General features: G+C 29.3%; 1 protein-coding gene and 1 long non-coding RNA gene across 7 annotated transcripts; one reads left to right on the forward strand and one right to left on the reverse strand.

The window, feature by feature from the left end:
• The first annotated feature begins 5,475 nt into the window (after nt 1-5,475).
• Nucleotides 5,476-7,162, forward strand: LOC114182105 (UDP-glycosyltransferase 1). The gene has a single exon (XM_028068862.1). The coding sequence runs from the start codon at nt 5,543-5,545 to the stop codon at nt 6,965-6,967; it is 1,425 nt and encodes a 474-aa protein (XP_027924663.1). The 5' UTR covers nt 5,476-5,542; the 3' UTR covers nt 6,968-7,162.
• A 5,430-nt stretch (nt 7,163-12,592) lies between these two features.
• LOC114181342 lies at nt 12,593-15,102 on the reverse strand. Of its 6 annotated transcripts, none has more exons than XR_003603801.1 (8): nt 14,887-15,097; nt 14,495-14,780; nt 13,893-14,003; nt 13,753-13,811; nt 13,558-13,632; nt 13,346-13,408; nt 13,143-13,252; nt 12,593-12,968 (listed from the first exon to the last, which is right to left on the reverse strand). It is a non-coding gene; the product is annotated as an uncharacterized LOC114181342 (long non-coding RNA). The 6 variants fall into 6 exon arrangements; XR_003603802.1 differs by having other exon boundaries at nt 14,523-14,780; nt 14,887-15,096; XR_003603800.1 differs by having other exon boundaries at nt 13,893-14,780; nt 14,887-15,102.
• Nucleotides 15,103-21,679: the final 6,577 nt, after the last annotated feature.

The following is a 21,679-nucleotide window of genomic DNA, read 5'->3' on the forward strand; positions in this document are numbered from 1 at the left end:
AAACGAGATCAAACGGAACTGGAATCTGATTAACTTTCGAAACCTTAACAGAGGGATAGACGACAACAGCCCTAAGGGGAAAAGGCTCTGTTTTTAAAAAATGAGCAGAATGGCTAGAGTTAAGATAGATTAGGTATGAATTTCCCCTTTTTGAGCCAGCTCTTAGATCCAATAAATTGGACAACCCTTAAAATAAAAGGACAAAAAAAATAATGGGCCTTACAATAAATATGTTATTCATTTCTTTTTACTCTAAGTTAAGTGCAAAATAAATCCTTCATCTTATACGAAAGTAAAATCTCTGACAGATACTAAATAGATACAAAATAGACACTTTCAATAAATATAAATATTTAATTATCCACTTGTTATTGGTGGATACGGAACCATAGTATTTGATTCATAAATATTCTCTATCTGCTAATGTTTTTAATAAATTTAAATATATTTTTTAATTCAAATGTTCAAAATAAAATTATTAAAGAAATATTAATCATGGAATAACCATTTAAAATTTGACTTCATATATTTTTACCTTTTTGTTTAGACATATGAAGTTGAAATTATTTTGTAAGAGACTAATTTTTTAAAATTTATATTTTAATATAACTCATTTAAATATACTTCTTTTAAAAGATAAATTTTTTTTGTATTGATATTTTATTTAATAATTTGATTTGATATTTACTTAAAATTTCATATATATATATATATATATATATATATATATATATATATATATATATATATATATATATATATATATATTATGTTCATGTTGGGTAGTATATAAAAGGGATGTTGTTAGTATTTTAACTAATTAGAGTGGTTGTTATATATTATCATTTGTACCAGCTATAGTAAAAGCATTAACTATATACAAATACCTTCAATATACAATAATTAATGTACTTTGTATGATTCTTTCTCTTTGCATAGAATATTCTTAATAAAAATTATTCACGTAACAAGTTTTGGAGTCTAAATTTTATTAAATTCAAGTAGCATAAAAAAAATGCTCTTTTCATAGAAATAAAAAAAAAAATCACAGGCCTTCTAAGTCATTTGTAACTCTAAATGAAGGAAAACCTACAAGGGACGACCCCTATAGTTTGAAGCTTTCTATGAAAAAAATAAAAAGAGAAAGAGAACACTTTAAATCTATTAAATGTATTAAAACAAATTCTTAACTAAAATCTAAGGAAAATAAAGATTTGTTTTTAAAATTACTTTTCCAAGGTTTCTAATTAAAAATTTAGAAAACGAAAATTCATGTTTAGAATATCTTTTCATTCCCACATTTGTATTTAATGTATCGAAATAAAAGGTACATTGCCTTATGAATAATTTAAATCTCCTTGAATTAGGTTAAGTTTTATATGTCATTTTATCTAAATCAAAGAGAACACAAGCCACTTTTTGAATTGCATTAGACCTTTTTCTTTTTCTTTCTGAAGCATTATTGCCTGGTTGAACTTATAAAATAATATCAAAATCAGCACATATATTTCTTCTAATAACGACAGATAAAAAATAAATAAAATGGGTGACATATCATATTACATATCACTCCATGATAACACATGCATGTGAGTGGTGTTGTGGTTAAATATTTCACCTTCTAGAAGCACAACATGTACATAAGCATAAAATAAACGATTCATGCTATATATATACTTCATAGTTTTCGGTCCATTAATTTAAAACGAAAAATCCTAAGGTGCGAGAACAGAAGGGAATATTCTCTAAGAAGTTATGTTTAAATATTTCTATAATTAGTTCGAATTTAATAAAAAAAATATTCAATTTCACAGTATTTAATTAATTATAAATAATACATTCTGTATATGCTTCTTAATTGTAACTACACGCTTAAGTGGAGGAAGTATTGATAGAAACCAAATGCTAACATCTAGAGAAGAAACTAAAGAGAATGAAGACAGTGAAAAAAAAAAGTGTAGTAAATTTTTAACAATGAACTAAAGTAATAAAGAAAAGTATCAACTAATGCATCTCAAAGTAAATTTATATTTTTCTAAAGTAACGACATAAGGAACAGACATTTATTCTCATATTAAATATATTTAAAAATATGTTACTAATTCTTCTACAAATTTAATATTAATCCAACTAGATCCAATCCAACTTAATTCTTATAAAATAAAAAAAAGAAGGTATAAATATATTAAAGACTTATTAATCTGTTCTTAAAACACTTTAAAGAAATAAAATAAATATTTTACAGCAAGAACTAAAGAATACTAAAAAATATCATTTGAAAACATTTCTTTTATTCTTATAAATAATTTCATTAACAAACCCGTTTACTAAGAATATTTATTAACGTTTGTCATAAATTAAATAAAGTGATAATCAAAAGTAAATGCGTAGTCAACCTTTTCGTTGAGTGAATTGTATATAAAATATAGGCTTAATAGCATCATTGGTCTCAAATTTTATCTACTTTATCTAATTTGGTGCTTTTTTTTAAAATATTTAAAAAATCTTAATTTTGGTAAATTATGGTCAATTTAATTATTGTTGTGACTACGTTTAAATTATTAAGAGAAGGTAAATGAAATCAATGTCACTTCATGATTGTTTTTATTTTTTTTATTTTTTTTTAATTTTAAAAAAGTTGTTCACATGTCAAGTCAGTCCTGTGACATGTAGCAGTGTCAATTCACATGTTAAGTCACTAACACTGCAAAGTGTAAAGTCAATATCACTGTCACGTGTCATGTCTTATATTTAATTTAGTTTCAAATTTCTTTAATTTTATTCAATTATTTAATCCAAATTTTAGTTAATTTAGTTCAATTTAGTCATAATTTTGTCTTTCTTTAAAATTGATCAAATTTAATTTTTATATAAATGTTATACACTATTTTTATTAAAATTCAGTTTATATTAAATATTTATTTAATTCTTTTTAAACCAAACCTAACTATACTTTTGGAAGGAAATTATTAGATTTATGTTTGATTTTTCTAGATGTAAAAAATAGGTTAGAGTTATTTTAAAATTAGAAGAGTTCTTCATTATTTTTAAAATTAAAAAGAAAATTATTCATTAATTTTTAAAATTGGAAGGAAAATTCTTTGTTATTTTTAAAATGATAAGGGAAATTCTTAATTATTTTTAAAATTAGAAGAAAAGTTCTTCATTATTTTAAAAATTAGAAGGACAAATTTTCATTATTTTTAACATTAGAAGGAAAATTCTTCATTATTTTTAAAATTAGAAGAAAAATTCTTCATTATTTTTAAACCAACTTTAAATTTATTTTTTACATGTAAAAAAGATCAAACATAAATATAATAATTCCTTTTCAATAATATAACTTTGTTTGGTAGATTGAACCAAATTAACAAAAGTTGAGACTGAATTAAATATAAAATACATGATATGTCATTGACTCGACACGTAATAATGACACTAGCTTGATACGATACTGTCACATTTCATAATGTTGACTTGACATATTTTTTAAATTAAAAAATATATATAAAGTGATACGTGCTAGTTATTATCATTTTTCATTAATTTAAACGTCATTAAAAAACTAAATTATCCACAATTTCTAGAAATTAATTTTTTTTAACATTTAAAAAATAAAATAAAATTGAACAAAGTAGACAAAATTTAGGAAAAATGTTTTATTTAAGTGTAAAGTATAATACACTTTTTTATTTTGCCAAAATTTAATTAGTATTAACATAAAAGAAAAAAAAACAAAAAAATTTGAATTTTCCAATAATATTAAAATTAATACATGTGGGTTCAAATAGCGACAAATCACACATCATCGAATCACAAAACACCACTTCATTCAGTGAGTAGCCATTGTTATAACCTTCTAGAAATCTAGGCATTTACAACAATAAAATATTATTACATTTCTGGACCACTTTAGCATTTATTTTACTCAGACAAATCTAATTTTGGCATTAATTTTGTATATCAATTATGATGTAATTCTTTTAACTTAATAGTTTAGAATTTGAGTAAGAGTATCAACCAGTGTAATAGTCACGGAAAAAAGTGGGTTCTATATTTTTATTGAATTAGAGATCTTAACTCCATTCAACTTGTCACAGGTTACGATTTAAATTAAGTTGGTCGACATAGAATTATGAAATATGAATAGTTTATAAAAATATAAACTATTATATTCTTAATCACAAAAATAAATACATGTGCATGCAGTGGCGGAACTATATGATGATAGAGGGGAGCCACAGCTCCCCCATTTTTTTTTTAATTTTTTATATATATTTATATATTTTTTTAAATTATATTTATATATTATTTATATTAAATTTATATTATAAAATATTATAATATAAAATAAAATAAAAAAATTTAATAGAGACATTGATTTATAAAAGAGATTAGATTTTTTTTTTCTGACTATAAGATCTTTTTATTATGTAAATTATCGTGTGAAAAAAATAAATACAAAGAGATAGATTGGAAAATAAAGGTTGAGAAACACATAGAGTGAGATTGAAGTATACATTCTTGCATGATCTCTCACAGATCAAGATTAGTATCTTATTATGATTTATGTATATTAAATTTATGATTCTTTTTAGGATGTTTCTCCCAAATTAAGTTTATCTCAAATTAATATAAACCCTAATTATGATTTTAAAGATTCTTTTATGAAATTGGTATAAACCCTAATTATAATTCTTCCCAAATTATTATAAGCCTTAATTATGAAATTTAGGGATTTTGTATTCTTCGGTGCCTATGGTATTTTTTTTTTAAATTTTGAATTTATACAATGTTGCTTATTCAATTAAAGTGGTATGAGTTTTGTTATGTTTTGCACTGTGATAATTGTAATTTGTGAATATAAATTTTAGTTTTTTTAGATATGCGATAGGTGATAAATTTACATTAGAAAGATTATGATAAGAAGTAAAAAAATTAATTCTTTTTTTTTTAAAGAGGAAGGTTTATGATAAAGATGAAAAAAATGCATTTACATTAACTGAACTTGAGAAATTTCATGAAAACCAAGAATTCAAGATAATCAAAAACAAATCTCTAAAATCAAATTGATGAGATACAAAGGACTTATCTAAAATGATATTCATGGTTTGGTATTATGATATAATAGCGAATGATAGTAATATTTTTTTAAATTCTACTATTATGTGTCCTTGTTTTAAACAGAGGAAATAAAGAGAAAAGATGAAGAGTCTTTTTTTTCTAACTAAAAACAAATTATATATAATAAATCTAATTTGACACCCCTACATTTTTTATCCAAGTTCCGCCACTGTGTGCATGGTATAAGCAGCATAGCAAATAAATCAGTCAATTTTAAATTTAGAAAATAAATATATATAACTGTATTAAATATTTTTGCAGCTTTATAACATAGTTTAAACCAGCCGACATATAATCCAAGACACACTCACCTTGTTCTGTCCATAAATAGAACAAGAAACTCCTTTTGTCCACTCACACACCAAAATTCCTTAGAAAAGTGGAGAAAAACAAAAACAAAAGACTCTCTTGAATCGCCATGACCATGAAGAAGGACTCCATTGTTCTGTACTCAGCTTTGGGAAGAGGACACCTAGTTTCAATGGTGGAACTAGGCAAATTCATATTATCCCACCACCCTTCTCTCTCCATCAATATCCTCTTCCTCACTCCACCCCCTAACCAAGACACCCCCACCTCCCCCACCGCCTTCACCTGCGCCGCCACAGCCAAATACATCGCCGCCGTCACAGCCGCCACCCCCTCCATCACCTTCCACCGCATCCCCCAGATTTCCCTCCCCACCGTCCTCCCTCCCCTAGCCCTAAACTTCGAGCTCTGCCGCGCCACCACCCACCACCTCCGCCGCATCCTCAACTCAATCGCTCTCTCCTCAAACCTCAAAGCCGTCGTTCTAGACTTCATGAACCACAGCGCTGCACGTGTCACCCACACGCTTCAAATCCCCACGTACTTCTACTACACTTCCGGCGCCTCCACCCTCGCCATTCTCCTTCAGCAACTCGTCCTTCACGAAAACTACTCCGAATCCATCAAGGATCTGAACATGCACCTCCTCATCCCCGGGCTTCCCAAGATCCACACCGATGACTTCCCGGACACGGTGCAGGATCGTGCAAGCGAGGCTTACAAGGTTTTTATCGACATCGCCACGTGCATGAGGGACAGCGATGGCGTTATTGTAAACACGTCTGAAGCCATGGAATGGAGGGCTATAGAGGCCTTCAACGAAGGGTTGATGGAAGGAACCACACCACCCGTGTTCTGCATTGGGCCTGTGATTTCTTCCGCCCCTTGTAGAGCAGACGATGACGGGTGTTTGAGTTGGCTCGACTCGCAACCGAGTCAGAGTGTGGTGTTTTTGAGCTTTGGAAGCATGGGAAGGTTCTCCAGGACGCAGCTGAGAGAGATCGCTACTGGGTTGGAGGAGAGTGAGCAAAGGTTTCTGTGGGTTGTGAGGAGCGAGTTCGAAGATGGTGACTCGGGGGAGCCGACCAGTTTGGAGGAGTTGCTCCCGGAGGGGTTTTTGGAGAGGACAAAAGGGAAGGGGATGGTGGTGAGAGACTGGGCCCCACAGGCTGCGATTCTGAGTCATGACTCAGTGGGTGGGTTCGTGACTCACTGCGGGTGGAACTCGGTGTTGGAGTCTGTGTGTGAAGGGGTGCCCATGGTGGCATGGCCTCTTTATGCAGAGCAAAAGCTTAACAAGGTGATTTTGGTGGAGGAAATGAAGGTGGGTGTGGCCGTGAAAGGGAACAAAGAAGGGTTAGTGAGCTCCAGCGAGTTGGGTAACCGAGTGAAGGAAGTGATGGACTCAGACAAAGGGAAAGAAATTAGACAGAATATTTTTAAAATGAAAATTAGTGCCACGGAAGCAGTGGGAGAAGGTGGATCTTCCATCATTACTTTGAATAGGTTAGTGGAACAGTGGAAACAGCACTAGTAGTATAGAATTAGAGAAGGAATGAACTTTATTAATGAATAATATTAAGTTTAAAAACGTGTGATGCAGCATAAAAGCTGAATATCTTTCTCAATAGAGAATGAGTAGTTGTGGAAGTTGCTGTAAATTATCAATGTTTTCAAGATTAATTATGAATATAAATGTGTCAGGGGCATGTTTTCAAGTTAAATGAAATCGATCTACGAAACCAGAGTACTACAAAACATTCTCTGTACAAAATAATTTTTTTTATTTCTAGCATGAAACTCAAACTTAAGATAGTGTTCATTTAATTTATTCCTTAATAATTAGTCTTTCTGTTCATATAGCAACTAGTTTAATATATATGAAGCTAGGATCTCTGGAACATTTATAATTTTGACTTATTCAGTGTTGCGTTCGATGGAGTTTCAATCAGTCGGTGCTTGATTGAAGACTATAACATTTTCTTCTGCTATATGCGCGTCACGAGAATTGGCCATTTGTGTTGAAAAAACTGTAAACTAACAGGTAAAATGCAACGTAAGAAACTGTACATGAGATGATGGTGGAGTTTGTGTATTATTAAATCTGTCTGAATATAGAGATTTTTTTCTTATCAGCAAATAGGGCTAAATGCAAATTAATATGGTACTCTTGTAGATTTAATCTTACGGATTAGTTTATAATAATGACATATATTTAAGAAAAATGCTTGAGCAAAACGTAGAAATGTATATTAATTCTATTTATTTATATTAAAAAATAAGTCTATTTCATTTTCTTTTGTTATATATGGTCATGCCTGTTTTATAGGATTTGAGTTGTGCAGTTTTGTTGATTTTGCGTGTATCTCCTTTTAAACTTTTACGTATACTCTGTTATACTTTTTGAACCTGTTTTATTTATATAATTAATTTGTTTTGATCCACCCTAATGAACATCTGTAAATTAGATAAGTGCAATATTTGTCTTTTAAATTCAAATTCTAATGATATGGAGAGGGGAAAATTCAGCAAACTAATTGAATATATATATATATATATATATATATATATATATATATATATATATATATATATAAATTGGAGTGAAGGGATATTCTGAAATATGAGCACTTTGAAGTATAACTTATTTTATATTAGATGAGTGTTTGCAAGGTTTTGGTGGCTCATACCCATGCATTGGCGTGACAAATTGGATTAAATATGAATTTATAGATGGTGATGGCTTTTCTAATATAATGCGAAAAATATATATCATTATCAGAATCTTGATGTTCGTTGTTTGGATTTCTAAGTGTGGAAAGTATTAAGTTAAAAATATCGATTTTTTCTAAGAATGTAAAATTAATACCGCATAATTCTTTTAATTTTAACATAGAAGAGTGTAATGTTAAATTTTTTCTTTTCCAAAACCAACATCAACTTATCTTTTATCTTAGGTCTATCATCACAAACAATAAATATAAATATAAATATATATATATATATATATATATATATATAAATAAAAGAAAGCAAATAATATTATATTATTAGGAAAAGTATAGTTTGAGACTCTCTTTAAATTTACAAACACTTGACAACTTATTATACTTAATGTAATAAAAATAAATATAAACGATATAAAGTTGTAAGTTGAATATAAGAGAAAAAGGAGAGTATGAAAAGTAATATCTGCCTTTAATATTACTTTACTTTTACCTGACACGCCGAAATTTCTCAAAGTTTATGTGTTATAAATAAAGATTATGACGGTGGATTACAGAAGTCAAATTAAGTATGATAGAGCAGTAGTGGATGACATAAGAGAAAGAGACAAGTGACTGTACCTGGAAAGTGACCATTTCCGAGATATACTGAATTCCTTTATTTAACTACCATCTAGAAGGAACAAGCATCGACGTAAATGGAATCTTTGCTACAATTTACACATTCATGTTTTTATGTTTTTTTCTGGAGACAAAGAAATGCCTCGGAAATACTGTTCTTGCCTTGCTTCTCTCGTGGCTTCTGAGTTTGTCACGAGAATGATTCAGAAAAGAAGAAGAAGAAGAGAATATACTGATTAGATACGAAATTAAAAAAAGAGAGTAAAAAATTAGAATTATAATAAAGTAATTAAATTATTTTAAACAAAAAAATTTAAATTTCCCTTCAAAAATTTTTCATATTTTTTAATTTTTGTAATTTTTGTAATTTGATTTTTGTTAAAGTGACTAAATATTAATAAAGTATTGATATAATATTTTCAGTTGATATTAATTATATTTTTTTAATATTAGAAATTTTTTTATTATATAATATTTTTTATATAATGTAACGTCTCAATTTAGTAGAATAAATTTAATAAATAAAACGTGATATGTTTATAGTATAAAATAAGTACCAACGGAAAGTATATAAGAATCAACTATTACAATTATTCATAGTATACAAAAAGGAATATCCAAAGGCACAACAAGAATACCTCTAGCAGGAATTAAAAGAAACAATTGGCAAAAGGATCGTTCACTGAACAAGAACCTACCTAAACATTAGCGCCTCAAAAGTTGCTCAAAAGAGAGCCCTAACTACCACTCCTAAATTGGAAAGCAGCCTCACCAACATCTAAATGATCTTTAGGAATTTCCACATCTATTCACACCAAGGATTTGGTAATCATCGCAAAAAAGAAAAGTCAAACAGAGAAACAAACACCAAATAGAAAGGATAAGCTAAAGTAAAAGATTTGTAATCATATTATTGAGCAAGTAAATGTTAAATCAGGTTATAAACATACAAAGCAGTAAACACTCAAACCATGTGATAGTAAACAAATGCAAGACCTTCTGACTCAAATATCCGGATTATACTCTCGATATAGAATTATAACGGAAGTATGCACCTGTGTTAGTTTCTAAACTTTGCAGAGTCTAGACACAAGGGGTTATACCCCAACCACACCCTAGGGTTAATCCTATAATGTCTTAGGCCCAATACGTTCCAAGACTAGAACCTCCTGCCACTCTCATCATATAAATCATTTTACTCTATGTGAGTGTGAACGATTATTAGAATTCAGGATACCTTCCTTTATCTAGACATCTCCTATATCAAGGTATACACTAACCACACCATCACCAAGAGCTTCCCTTGAAATTCTTTCACCAACAACATTCCACATGTTATCTCAAGCATCATAATCTCATGTCAATGCACCACCTTCCACCCAACCCATTCTTATTTCATTTCATACCAAGCAAGTCAATATCACATGAAACATACATAATCACAGATTCATGCTTTTAAGAGTAATTGAATCAACCCACAAGTTCAAGTTAAAGTAAGGAATTAAAATTCTGCAGCAATTCTCGCTTAAGCTAGAAATTTTCGCTTAAGCTAAATTGATTTCACTTAAGCTAAAAATTCTCGCTTAAGCTAAACTGATCTCGCTTAAATTAAAAGTTCTCGCTTAAGCTAAACTGATCTCGCTTAAGCTAAAGATTTTTGCTTAAGTTAAACTGATCTCGCTTAAGCTAAACTGATCTCGCTTAAGCTAAACTGATCTCGCTTAAGTTAAAAGTTCTCGCTTAAGCTAAACTGATCTTGCTTAAGCTAAAAGTTCTCGCTTGGGCGAGATTGCAAACAGGGAGCACTGCAGGTTTTTGCGAGTTCTCGAGTAAGCAAGACCTCCTCGTCTGAGCGAGATAACTCGTCGCTCAAAATGGAAGCTTGTTGCCTGAGCGAGAGTTTGAGAAAAAATAAGGGCGAGCTTATGCTACTCTCGCCTAGGCAAATACTAAGAAAACATAAAAAGAAAAACTAGCTTCTCTTATCTTGAGTGGAGCTAAACTTGAAGGGACTCTTAGTGTAGGAGAACTAGAACCAAAACAACTTAAGGAGATGGAAGAAAACAAACTCAGCTAACTTGGAGAAGAATAGAGTTCAAGCCCTAATAGAGCTTCTAAAAGGAGAGAAAAGAGAGGATGGGCTGACTTGAGCCCAACTGAAAAGGCGAAGCCCAAAACGTTTTTTTAAACAAAGGGACTACATATAAACCCAAAATTAAAAGTTAAAAGAGCATGAAAAATAATATTTGTATTAGGTAAAGAAATATAATAATATGGAAGGATTTCTTTTTCTTTTCAAAATAATAGTTTATTAAAATAAAAATTATTAAATAGACATGTCAAAACATTATTTTCTTATCTATTGAAATATTATATCTCCAAATAGACCTTTTTTTTGTTTTTGATTTTTTTAAATAGGAAGAAAAAATTAAAAAATTCAAATTCAAATTATGAAAAATAATTAAAAATAATTAATTAAAAATATTTGGTTTATTTCTTTAATTAATAAAATAAAAAATAATTTATGATTTTTTTAATATAATTTGAAATTAAATTTGTTATTATTGATGTTTTTAAAAATAAAATTATTATAATAGAAAATATTTATAATCAATAATAATAACAACAACATGATAATAATGTTATAAAATTTTACATTTATCTTTTATTTTACATATTTTTTATAAATCATATAATAATAATAGCAGATTTTATTCTAAATTGTATTACGACATTAATATCCTCAAATTTGTCCCAAAAGAATAATTTCTTAAAAAAAAATATTCAAATGGACTCACTAAAATAAAACACAATTTTCCACAAATGTACTTAAGCCAAATTCTCAACTGATTTTTTAGATATTTGATATTCAATATTTCTTCAAAATTTAAAAATATTATTAAGGTTTGTTATTTCAAACATTTGTAACAAAATTATAAAAATAATGACTCGATAAAATTTACAAAAAGTAAATTAAAAATGTATGCAATAACTTTTTGCTATATAGATGATAACTTTTACGTAACAGTAGTTGTCTTTCATCCCTGACAAAATCAAATATTGCAAAAAAAACTATATTTCTGCACTTACAGTAGGAAATCAAATATAGCAATAAGATTAAATATAGATATTAACGGTTACTATTCATCAAACACTATAAAAATAATTATTTTTGACAGGAGTTATATTTGGTATTTCTGGAGGTTTTAACCCCACCAAGGACTTTACCAGAAATTTGTCAATCTCCTAGAAAAACTAGCGTCGATAATGAATTACCACGAAGAAGGTTTTAACAACCTCTGGAATTAACACAGATTACCGAAGGTTTACAACTGGGGTTTCAAACCCCCGTACTGTTGGAGTTTTGAAAAACCATTCGTATTCGCTGGGGTTTCGAAAAACCGCCGGTATTGGCAAGAATTTGAAAAAAAAAATCCTGGACTCTTAATCCACCATGCTGCAAGCGAATTCTCCCATTATGATGACAACTTTAAATATTTTTAATTGAGATTTGTTGTTTTGTTTGTTTTATACTTTTTAATAACATAAATTATAAAAGGCAAAACATTTAGGTTTTTACCATTTATAAGTTGCATAAAAGATCAAATAATATAAATGACAAAGCGTAAAATTTATAATTAATAAGTCATTACAATATCATTGTTCTAACTAATAAAATAGACATAATGTAAAAGTAAATAACATTATTTACTCCAAGTGATGGCTGTAATTTCCAAAAACACTTAAAGAGTATGAAACAAAAATGTTATTTGCATCACAATTGCTATCTCCTCTTTTCTTGTCCCCTGTGATGGAGTGAAAAGTAAAGTGGGAGTTACATATATGAACAAATCATACTGGATGGCAATTTCCAGTTAGGTAAAATTCATCAAAATGATTAAGAAAAAACAAGAATATATTGTTTTTTCTTAAGGAAAAAATACATAAAGATAACTATCAATAATTAAAAAATATACAACTTCGTATTTGATGGCATGTTTCTAAAAAGGTATTTGATATGCCATAATATTGTACAACGAAAAAAAAGGATAGTTGTCTTCTATGAAATCATAAACCACAAGGAAGCATAACGTGAAAAAATCTAGGTACTTGCCAGTGAAAAATCAATTGTAGGAAATAGAGATTGATACTCCCTAATACTTCTTCTTTGTTGTAGGGATGAACCCCCTGCATGAGAAAACACACGAAGAAATTTGTAAAGGTTCTCATGATGACCTTAATAACAAGCTTAAGAAAGCTTATATAAAAACTAAAAAAATGTACTAATATTGTCTATAAACATAAAATACAACTTCTGACAATATTGGGGAGGGGAAAATAAAGGAAGAAGCCATGTTTAACCTTTAATCTCACTATTGTTTACACAATTTTGAGATTCAGAAAACCACCATATTCATCTTCAAGAGCTTGAGGGAAACTAGAGTGAAATAGAGTTATAAAAGGTTGTTGTTCTGTAAACAAAAATAGGTACATTAGTTTAGTTTGATATGGAGAGTATCATGAGAAAGAGAGATAGAAAAGGAAAGAAAATTATGTCCACTGACCATTTGCTATCAGATCATTTATGAGATTGTTTTAATATACAATGCCTTCTCGGTTAACTCCACCTAAAATCAAAGTAGTTTAAACTTAATTGCATTATGGACAAAGTAGACAAAGTTCTACTAGATAAAGTCTTAAGAAATCCCTCAAAATCATGCAAAGTCATGATTCAAGTTGGACCAAAACATAAAAAGAGATTATTATAGTTTCTCACGAGGTAGTATTCTTGGCCAAGAAATGGAGACCTATAGGCATTGAATCCAATATCCTTCATCATAGTCACATCCCGCTGAAAAACAAATCATGGGTAAAAACACAAAATCATAAATCTATGAAATAAAATCTCAAAAAACTAAGGAAATTCCTCTTGAACTAGATATCTAAGTTCAAATTAAGAGAAAGAAAGTACCTTGTAGTGGTGGTATAAATCAATGGCAACATCCGCATTACTGTGGTATGCTATTCTATCTGAAAATCAAATAAAAATGTCTCAACATTTTGAGTGTGCTTCATTGTTCAACAAACCAACTTTGTTCTATAAAAAAGTACCTTGTATAAACCAACTTCATAATGAGAAACCCAAAATCAATTTGGTTAAGCACAATACATGATATCCTCTAGGGTGTTTAACACACTGCTAACTCCATAACAATGGCACGCCTAAGGAAATCACAAACATAGTTTTGTAAGTGGGGAATGCGTTTTCTGTTACGCATAAAGTGGACCTAATTTAAGGATATACTCAAACTCAAAAGGCTTTTAGACACCATTAGTCCCAAATCCAAATCTTACTGTTCAAACTTTGAAGTTTATTACCACTAGTTCACAATCCAAATCTCACTTATGAGCTATCAAAATTCATCTTACTATTCTCTTGAGAACAAATCTGGGAAGAACCATCATCCCACCCCATCCCCTACAAAAAATTTCCCCTCATTTTCTTCACACTCACAAGCTCCTTCACCCAAATCTCATAACCCGACTCTTGTTTCTGTCAGAGTAGACCCTTGGGTTGGTGAATAACAATCCATTGAGTCAAAAACACATTAAAATCTCCCTCATCAGAAAATACAGTTTGACTTATTGGTTTTCCTACTCTATTAAAACAAACAAACCACAATTATACAAGAGAGAAAAAGATAAAGATGAACCGTGATTCTGAAAGGAAAGCGCACACACGTTAAACCGAAGCAGCTGCGAACCTCCGAAGTCGCAAACCCCTAAAGCAGCCACGAATCGGCAAAGCAGTTATGAACATATGCACCTGCTGTGAACAAGTCAAGCAAACAAAAATCACCGAAGCAGCTGTTGTGAACCCACAATGCAGAGCAACCGATCTAAACACACAAAACACGGACTGAACCCGTGACATAACCGCCGTGAACCCCCAAAGCAAGGTCTCAAATGCACGGTCGACATGAAAGCAAAAGGCATCGCCTGATAACAAATCAAAATCCCACCGATAGTAACAGTGATTTAGAGCATGAGAAATTGGAAGAGTGAAAAGCAATTTCAAAAAATCAAAGAGTGCAAAGCGAATTACCAATTGAAAGCTGTGATTGAGAGCTACAGAAACCAAATAGCGAAAATTTTCTTCGGTGATCGAGAGAGGAAGATTCAAAGGAAATGGATGTTTAGGTTTCGCGATCACGTTTAGGTTTCGCGATGATATACCAAAAATAGAAGAGATAAGATAAAAATAAAGTAGCATTGAAATTTTAACTGGTTTTCCTGAAAAACTTTCCAGGGGTTTAGAAAACCACCATTATACATATTATTTTCCTAGAGGTTATTAAACCTCTCTTACTAAACCTCCGATAAAATTAAGTTTTTTTTTAAGTGAAAATCACTTAAAAATATCAAAAAATGAGTTTTAACTTCTGAAACAATTCAGTTGACCACATATTAGAGGCGGGTTCGATCGAAAAAAAAATTAATTTTTGTAAGAATGAGTTAAACTGAGTTCAATTAACTTAATTTACTGGTTAAACGGGTTTGAATCATGTTGAAGGTGGATTGATCCACTTAATTCACTAATACTTTTTTATAATATTTCTTTTTTAAGATTTTTGTTATAATTATTAAATGCTTCTAATTATATAGTTTCACAATTTCATATTTTTAAATGCTAGAATATTATTTAATAATATTTAAATAATTTCAATGTTTAATTAATTTGTTTCTCATGTTATTTAGGTTGATACTTTAATCTTTAACTATTATCTTTATAATAATATTTCGAGAGGGTTAAATATGTTTTTGATCCTTCAACTTTTAGTCCAAATTGGAATTAGTCCATTTTAGAAACTTTGAACAAATTTAGTTCCTCATATTTAGAAATGTGTAAATTTAGTCATTTAAACTAATTTTTTTAAGTTTATTTGATGTTTCAAACGCGTTTATCAAAAATTAATATTGAAGTGAAGATGTGTTAAACAATATAAACAGACTAAAATATTATAATGAAATGTGTTTGAGATCAAATAAACTCAATAAAAATTTGTTTAAAGGACTAAATCTAAGTATTTACAAAATTGAGGATTAAATTGGTTCAAGACTAATTTCAATTTTCACTAAAAGTTGAATCAAAAACATATTTAACCATATTTCAAGAATTAAGTGAAGATTTTGATTTCACAATTATAAAAATTAAATTAAGTCAATTCATTCTCATTGTAATGCAATAAATATATAAAAAATTACAAAAAAATTATTTGTAAGTGGGTCAACCCACTAATTCACTATAGAATCAAGTAACAAAATTTTTGACTTACCAAAAAATGAACTGGATTAAACTGATATTTTTTTAACTGAATTAAATAGTGTAAACCAAATTTGCTCACTTAAACATTTTTACGTGCACTAAAAAATGGGAGGAGTTAATCAGTTAAACCACTAGGAGTTACGACACCACCAACTGCAAACTGAATTCCCTTATACATCTCTCCTGATTGTAACGGAATGTAATCTTGATCTTATAAAGTCCAACTTCATCATCTTGCAAGACAATCATTAAAAAACATTATTAAATAAAAATCGAATTTACAAACTAAAAGTAATTAATTATTATATTAACTAAATTAGATATTATTTTATAAATTAAAAATTATTAATATCTAAAATATTTTTATTAATAAAAGGTTATATTTAGTTTATAAATTAAAATATAAATTAGTTTTTAATATTAGCTATTAAAATTTTAATTATTAATTCTTCAACAATGTATATATTTTTTTCTTGAAACTATCATTCAATATATATCCTTTGTTAAGTCTTTGAGCTGAAAGTTTTTGCTAAAGTTTCATCTTACTTCGCTATTACAACAAACTGAATAAAACAAATTTAGGTTGTATATTGATCCGGTGTTGGTGTAGGCATCTCTTAATATCTCTTAAAGCGACCTTGATGGCTGCCAGTTCCGATATACATAAAATTCAACTTTGACATCTTTTCATCGTAGATAGGTGGGTAATCATGGATAGGAATAGGTCCAATTTATATCGATGCTTGATCTAAATAATTGGATCATATTTAGCATCTGAATCATTTTTTTTTTCTCAAAACTAGTTTGAATTTTATTTTTAAATTTCGATCCAAATATTTGTGTTGAGATTTAAATTTAAGTTCAAATATTTAGGTCAAGTTTAAAATTTAAAATTCATTTTTTTATAAAAAAAAATTAAATTGAATTTTCTACAACTTATATTGTTGGGACTGACTTGATTGAATTAGGTTGAATTTCGTCAAGGGCTAAATTGGTCGAATAGGCTAAATTTTGGTTGTGGCATATTAGACCAAATTTCAGTTGGTATCGATTCAGTCAAATTTTAGATGGGCTGACTCAACAAAATTTTGACTTGAGGTTGATGCAGCCAAATTAGGCCTAATTTTAGCATAAATGACTTGGGAAACTTCAATCGAACTTTGCAAGACTCGGTCGAATACGGTTGAATTTCGTTTTGGACCTACTCTATTGAATTTTGGTCGGGCCGACTCGATCGAATTTCGATCGGACCGAATTGGTCGAATTCAAATGGGCCAACTCAACCAAATTTATGTTAGGATCGACTCGTCAAATTTCAATCGGAGCTAATGCAGCTGAATTTGGCTGAGTTCAAATTAACCAAATTTTGGTAAAGGCCGACTTGGCCCAATTCAACCGAATTTTGGTTGAGGCTGACCCGACAAAATTTAGTTGAATTATGGCTGAATACTATCGAGGTTGACTTTGACAGGTCCGACTCAACCGAATTTCAGCTCGACTCGACCTCCTGCTCCAATCAACCTATCTTGACCTTTAACTTGACCCGGTCCAACTCAACCTTAGGCCCTGGTTGGTCCATCTCAACTTTCAACCAGTGTATACTCGTCTCGACCTTTGTCTCAGCTGGTCTGTCTCGACCTTCAGTCTCGATCCGTCCATCTCGATCTTCAGTCTAATTTAACTAAAAATCTATATTTAAAATTTGAATTAGATATTTAGATTTTTCAAATTTAAAAATCTAGATTCAAATAATGATTTGAGTAAATAAATTGGATTTGAGTAAAAGTAGATCACATGAAGTAAAGAAAAGTATATTTTTTGGCTACCCGTAGTTGTAGATTTCTCTGCACGGTCCTTTCAGTGGTGATATTCTCTATGCTATTAAGCCCGAGTATAGTCAATTAACCACAACAAATCACTTAGCCCGAATATTACAAACCTATCATATTTAGGCTTAACTACCATTTTTAGCACAATATGTTACCCACTCAAACTATTCATCTCCACAGTTTCATGTAATCCTGTTAAATAATGTCATTTCCTCCCAATCCTCGACAAGAGATATTTCATATCTCTTCCCTTCTTACTTTTTTCTTCTCTTTAGATTTGTTGTTCCCCTCTCACTTTCATTTAGTCCCTTCTAACGTTCACTCGCTTTGAAGATAACCTCAACATAGATTGGAACAAATGCATGTGTCCAAACTTGTAAAATCAATCTTAGATATTTTATTAGTAATCTCCGACCAGGAATTCAGTTCTGCTAATTTTCCAATCATCTATCTTTTCATTTTTGGAGTTTACCGCTTTATCTAACAATCCTAATTAATAGATACAATTACCATTAATCATTTACTTTTATTTTGGTTAAATTATTCATTTGGTCCCAATTTTTGTATGTAAATTTGAATTTGGTCCCTCAATTTTTAAAAGTGTTAACTAGGTCCCTAATTTTGATAATTTGTTTCAATGAAGCCCCTTCCGTTAAAATGGCAGAAACGGTGTTAAGAGCACAATGACGTGAGAATGTTAGACTGAAACGTGTTATCGTGTCATTTATATTTAAATGCATTGAAAAACAGTTAAGAATTGCAATATATAAGTGATTTACTTTTTCTCCGTGATGACAGTGTGTTTGGGGACTCTCATTCCACTACAACCTTTAGGTCACTGCATTAAATTCAACCCTGCTCAATTCAATTTCAATGCAAACAAAACTTTTGAAACAAAAGATTATTGTGCATTTATATATTGAAATTAGTTAGGTTAAGAAATTAACCAGTAGAGAAAGGCATGGCTGACCTAGAAGGAGGAGGTGAGGAACCAAGTGCTTCAAGTGGTTTCTTTTGGGTAGCAGCAGACTTTTTAAGGGATGGCCTTGCAGCAATTCCAGAAGCATTTGATGAAATCTGAGAGCTTAGCTGATTAATTTCAGAAGCAGACTTAAGAAATTAAACCAAGATCGCAATTCCACTAAGAACACTATGATTTCAGTTGTTCGAACGCCAACTTTCCAGCAATGTGATCCCACACCCTCACGATTCTTCTGCAAACCCCTCCTTCCTCCAATTTCGGCCACAAACACAAACCCTAGAATAAACCCCAATTTGAAGCCTAACAGAGACGCTCATTATGTTTTCTTACATATTAAATGCACACCATTTTTCGTTTTTTCGAAATTAATTATTTATTACAGCATTTAAAATTACATGTGTACCACATTTAATGTGCCACTTCACTATTCAGTTCCGTTTAACATCTCCACGTCACTGTGCTCTTAACGCCGTTTCTGCCATTTTAACGAAAGGGGCTTCATTGAAACAAATTATCAAAATTAGAGACCTAGTTAACACTTTTAAAAATTGAGGGACCAAATTCAAATTTACATACGAAAATTGGGACCAAATGAATAATTTAACCTTTTATTTTTAATAGCAAACAAATAAATTATGCGTAGATCTATATATATTATACAGTTTCCATATGAAGTAAAAAAATAATTCAAAAGATACAATCTATATGATCTGAGGATTTACAAACATATTATAAAATGGTTAAGTATATTTTATGTTTTTTAATTTTTGTAAAATTTTAGAATTAGTCCCTTTTTAAAATTTTGATTTAATTTAATTTTTTAATATTAGATTTTTAATCTTGTCAAATTTATTTAATTTTCGATATGATCTTGTCTGTCATTGTTATAAAACTAAAATTTATAATTTGTCGTGCCATAAGTTGAATTCGCGGGTAAACCGACTATCCAACATTTTTTTCAACTTTTTAGGAAATGTTTTGTTTTATTTTTATTTTATTTTATTTTTGAATTTTTTCTTTCTTTTGAGCTTATTTATTTGCTTGTTTATGTGGACATTAAAAACATCAAAAGCCCACTTCACCTTCAAGGTCATATATCAGTACAATGGCAAAGAAATAGGAAAAATATCTCTATCAGTAACAATAGTTATCAGAAAACATCCACCACCATTCACTCTTTCCTCTATAAAATCAAACATTTGATAATCGAGATAATTGTCACTACCACTTTCATATTTTTTGTCATATCACAAGCATAGTTAAAGGAAGAGATAGAAAAGATGGGCTTTTTGTATACATCGAAGAAGTCTTATGCAGTAACAAATTTAAGATCCTAAAGAAGATAAATAAATATATAAGATTAAAAAGATAAAATAACTTTTTTTATATATTATTCTAGTACACTCAATAAATTTTACATTGTTTAAGAATAGAAGTAAAATCTAATTTAAATACTTCTTCTCTCTTTCATATACGTCTTTTAAAAATAAAATCGAAATTTCGCGTTTCAAAACATAAAATACCTCAAGAAAAGCAACACGATGATGATTCCTACCAATAACGGCCGAATAAACTTTGATAGGGTCAGAACATATATTTTATAATAATTTTATTAAAACTGAAAACTACGTTTATCCGTTGTGGGATTCCATACCCAGCATGGGGTCACATAAACGCAATGCCAAAAATAAAGGCTTTCACATCACTGTTGTTAAGACTAAGTATACCATAAAACGCATTCTCAAATTCAGAGGGACTACTTCCCATGATGTGGATGCTAGACAGGATATTCGTTCCTTGTGTGACTCCACTAGAAGAGCTTGAGAGTGACAATGGAAAGAGTTATATATTATATTTTTATCTTAATATAAAATACCACGTTAATATGTTTCCATATTGTTTAGTTTTTCTTTTTAGAAAAATCATTCATATTTATTTGCAATTTTTTAAATTCAAGCTGATATTAAATAATTTTATCAAGTATACTTTTTACTTGTCATTTAAGCTTAATTAATTTAAACATTTATCATAAAAGTGAAAAGAAAAACTTATGTCTACTTATTGTATAGCAGATAACATTTGTTTATTTCTTGACCGTTATATAAATCGTAAAAAACACTTAAAATGAATGAAAGTAAATAATATATTCCATCTTATTAGTAAAAATCAATATAGTTTCTATTAATTTAAAATTGAGAACCGAAAGAAAATATATCAAAACAAAATACTAATAAAAGTTTTTCATTTTCCAAAATAAACTTTTTTGTTCGTGTACAATTGTGAAATATTAACTCAATAAATCATTCTGACATCTTAATGTTTCATTCAGTGATTACATACAGATTTAAGCTCTAAACAAGTATATTAAATATTAACGCATACCAAATATTTACTTGTCTCTCTTAATTTATGCAGAGACAGAAATTTATTTATACAATACAATGTTATTACAATTTCCAAAATATATATTAACTATATGAATATAAATTATTCATTAAAAAATTTAATTCGAAAGGGATAAGAGTAAGAGTGGAAAAAAATTGAAATTGGGTAAACTAATTCATAATAATCCAAATCTATATTATGAATTTATCTTAAATATAAATTCATATTTTTGGATTTTAAATCTAATTCGCTTAATCAAGATTGGATTGATTAAGATTTGATCAATTTGAGTTATGAAAATTTGTGTTATCTGTGTAAACAAAGTTCTGAACGGTGCTATGTTAAAGAAAAAAAAAGAATCTAATTAGATTAGAAC

This window comes from Vigna unguiculata, chromosome 4, assembly GCF_004118075.2.
Source record: "Vigna unguiculata cultivar IT97K-499-35 chromosome 4, ASM411807v1, whole genome shotgun sequence".
NCBI classification, from domain to species: domain Eukaryota; kingdom Viridiplantae; phylum Streptophyta; class Magnoliopsida; order Fabales; family Fabaceae; genus Vigna; species Vigna unguiculata.

Coding starts and splice junctions, on each gene's coding strand:
- LOC114182105 (XM_028068862.1), top strand. CDS start 5,543: ATGACCATGAAGAAGGACTCCATTGTTCTGTACTCAGCTTTGGGAAGA.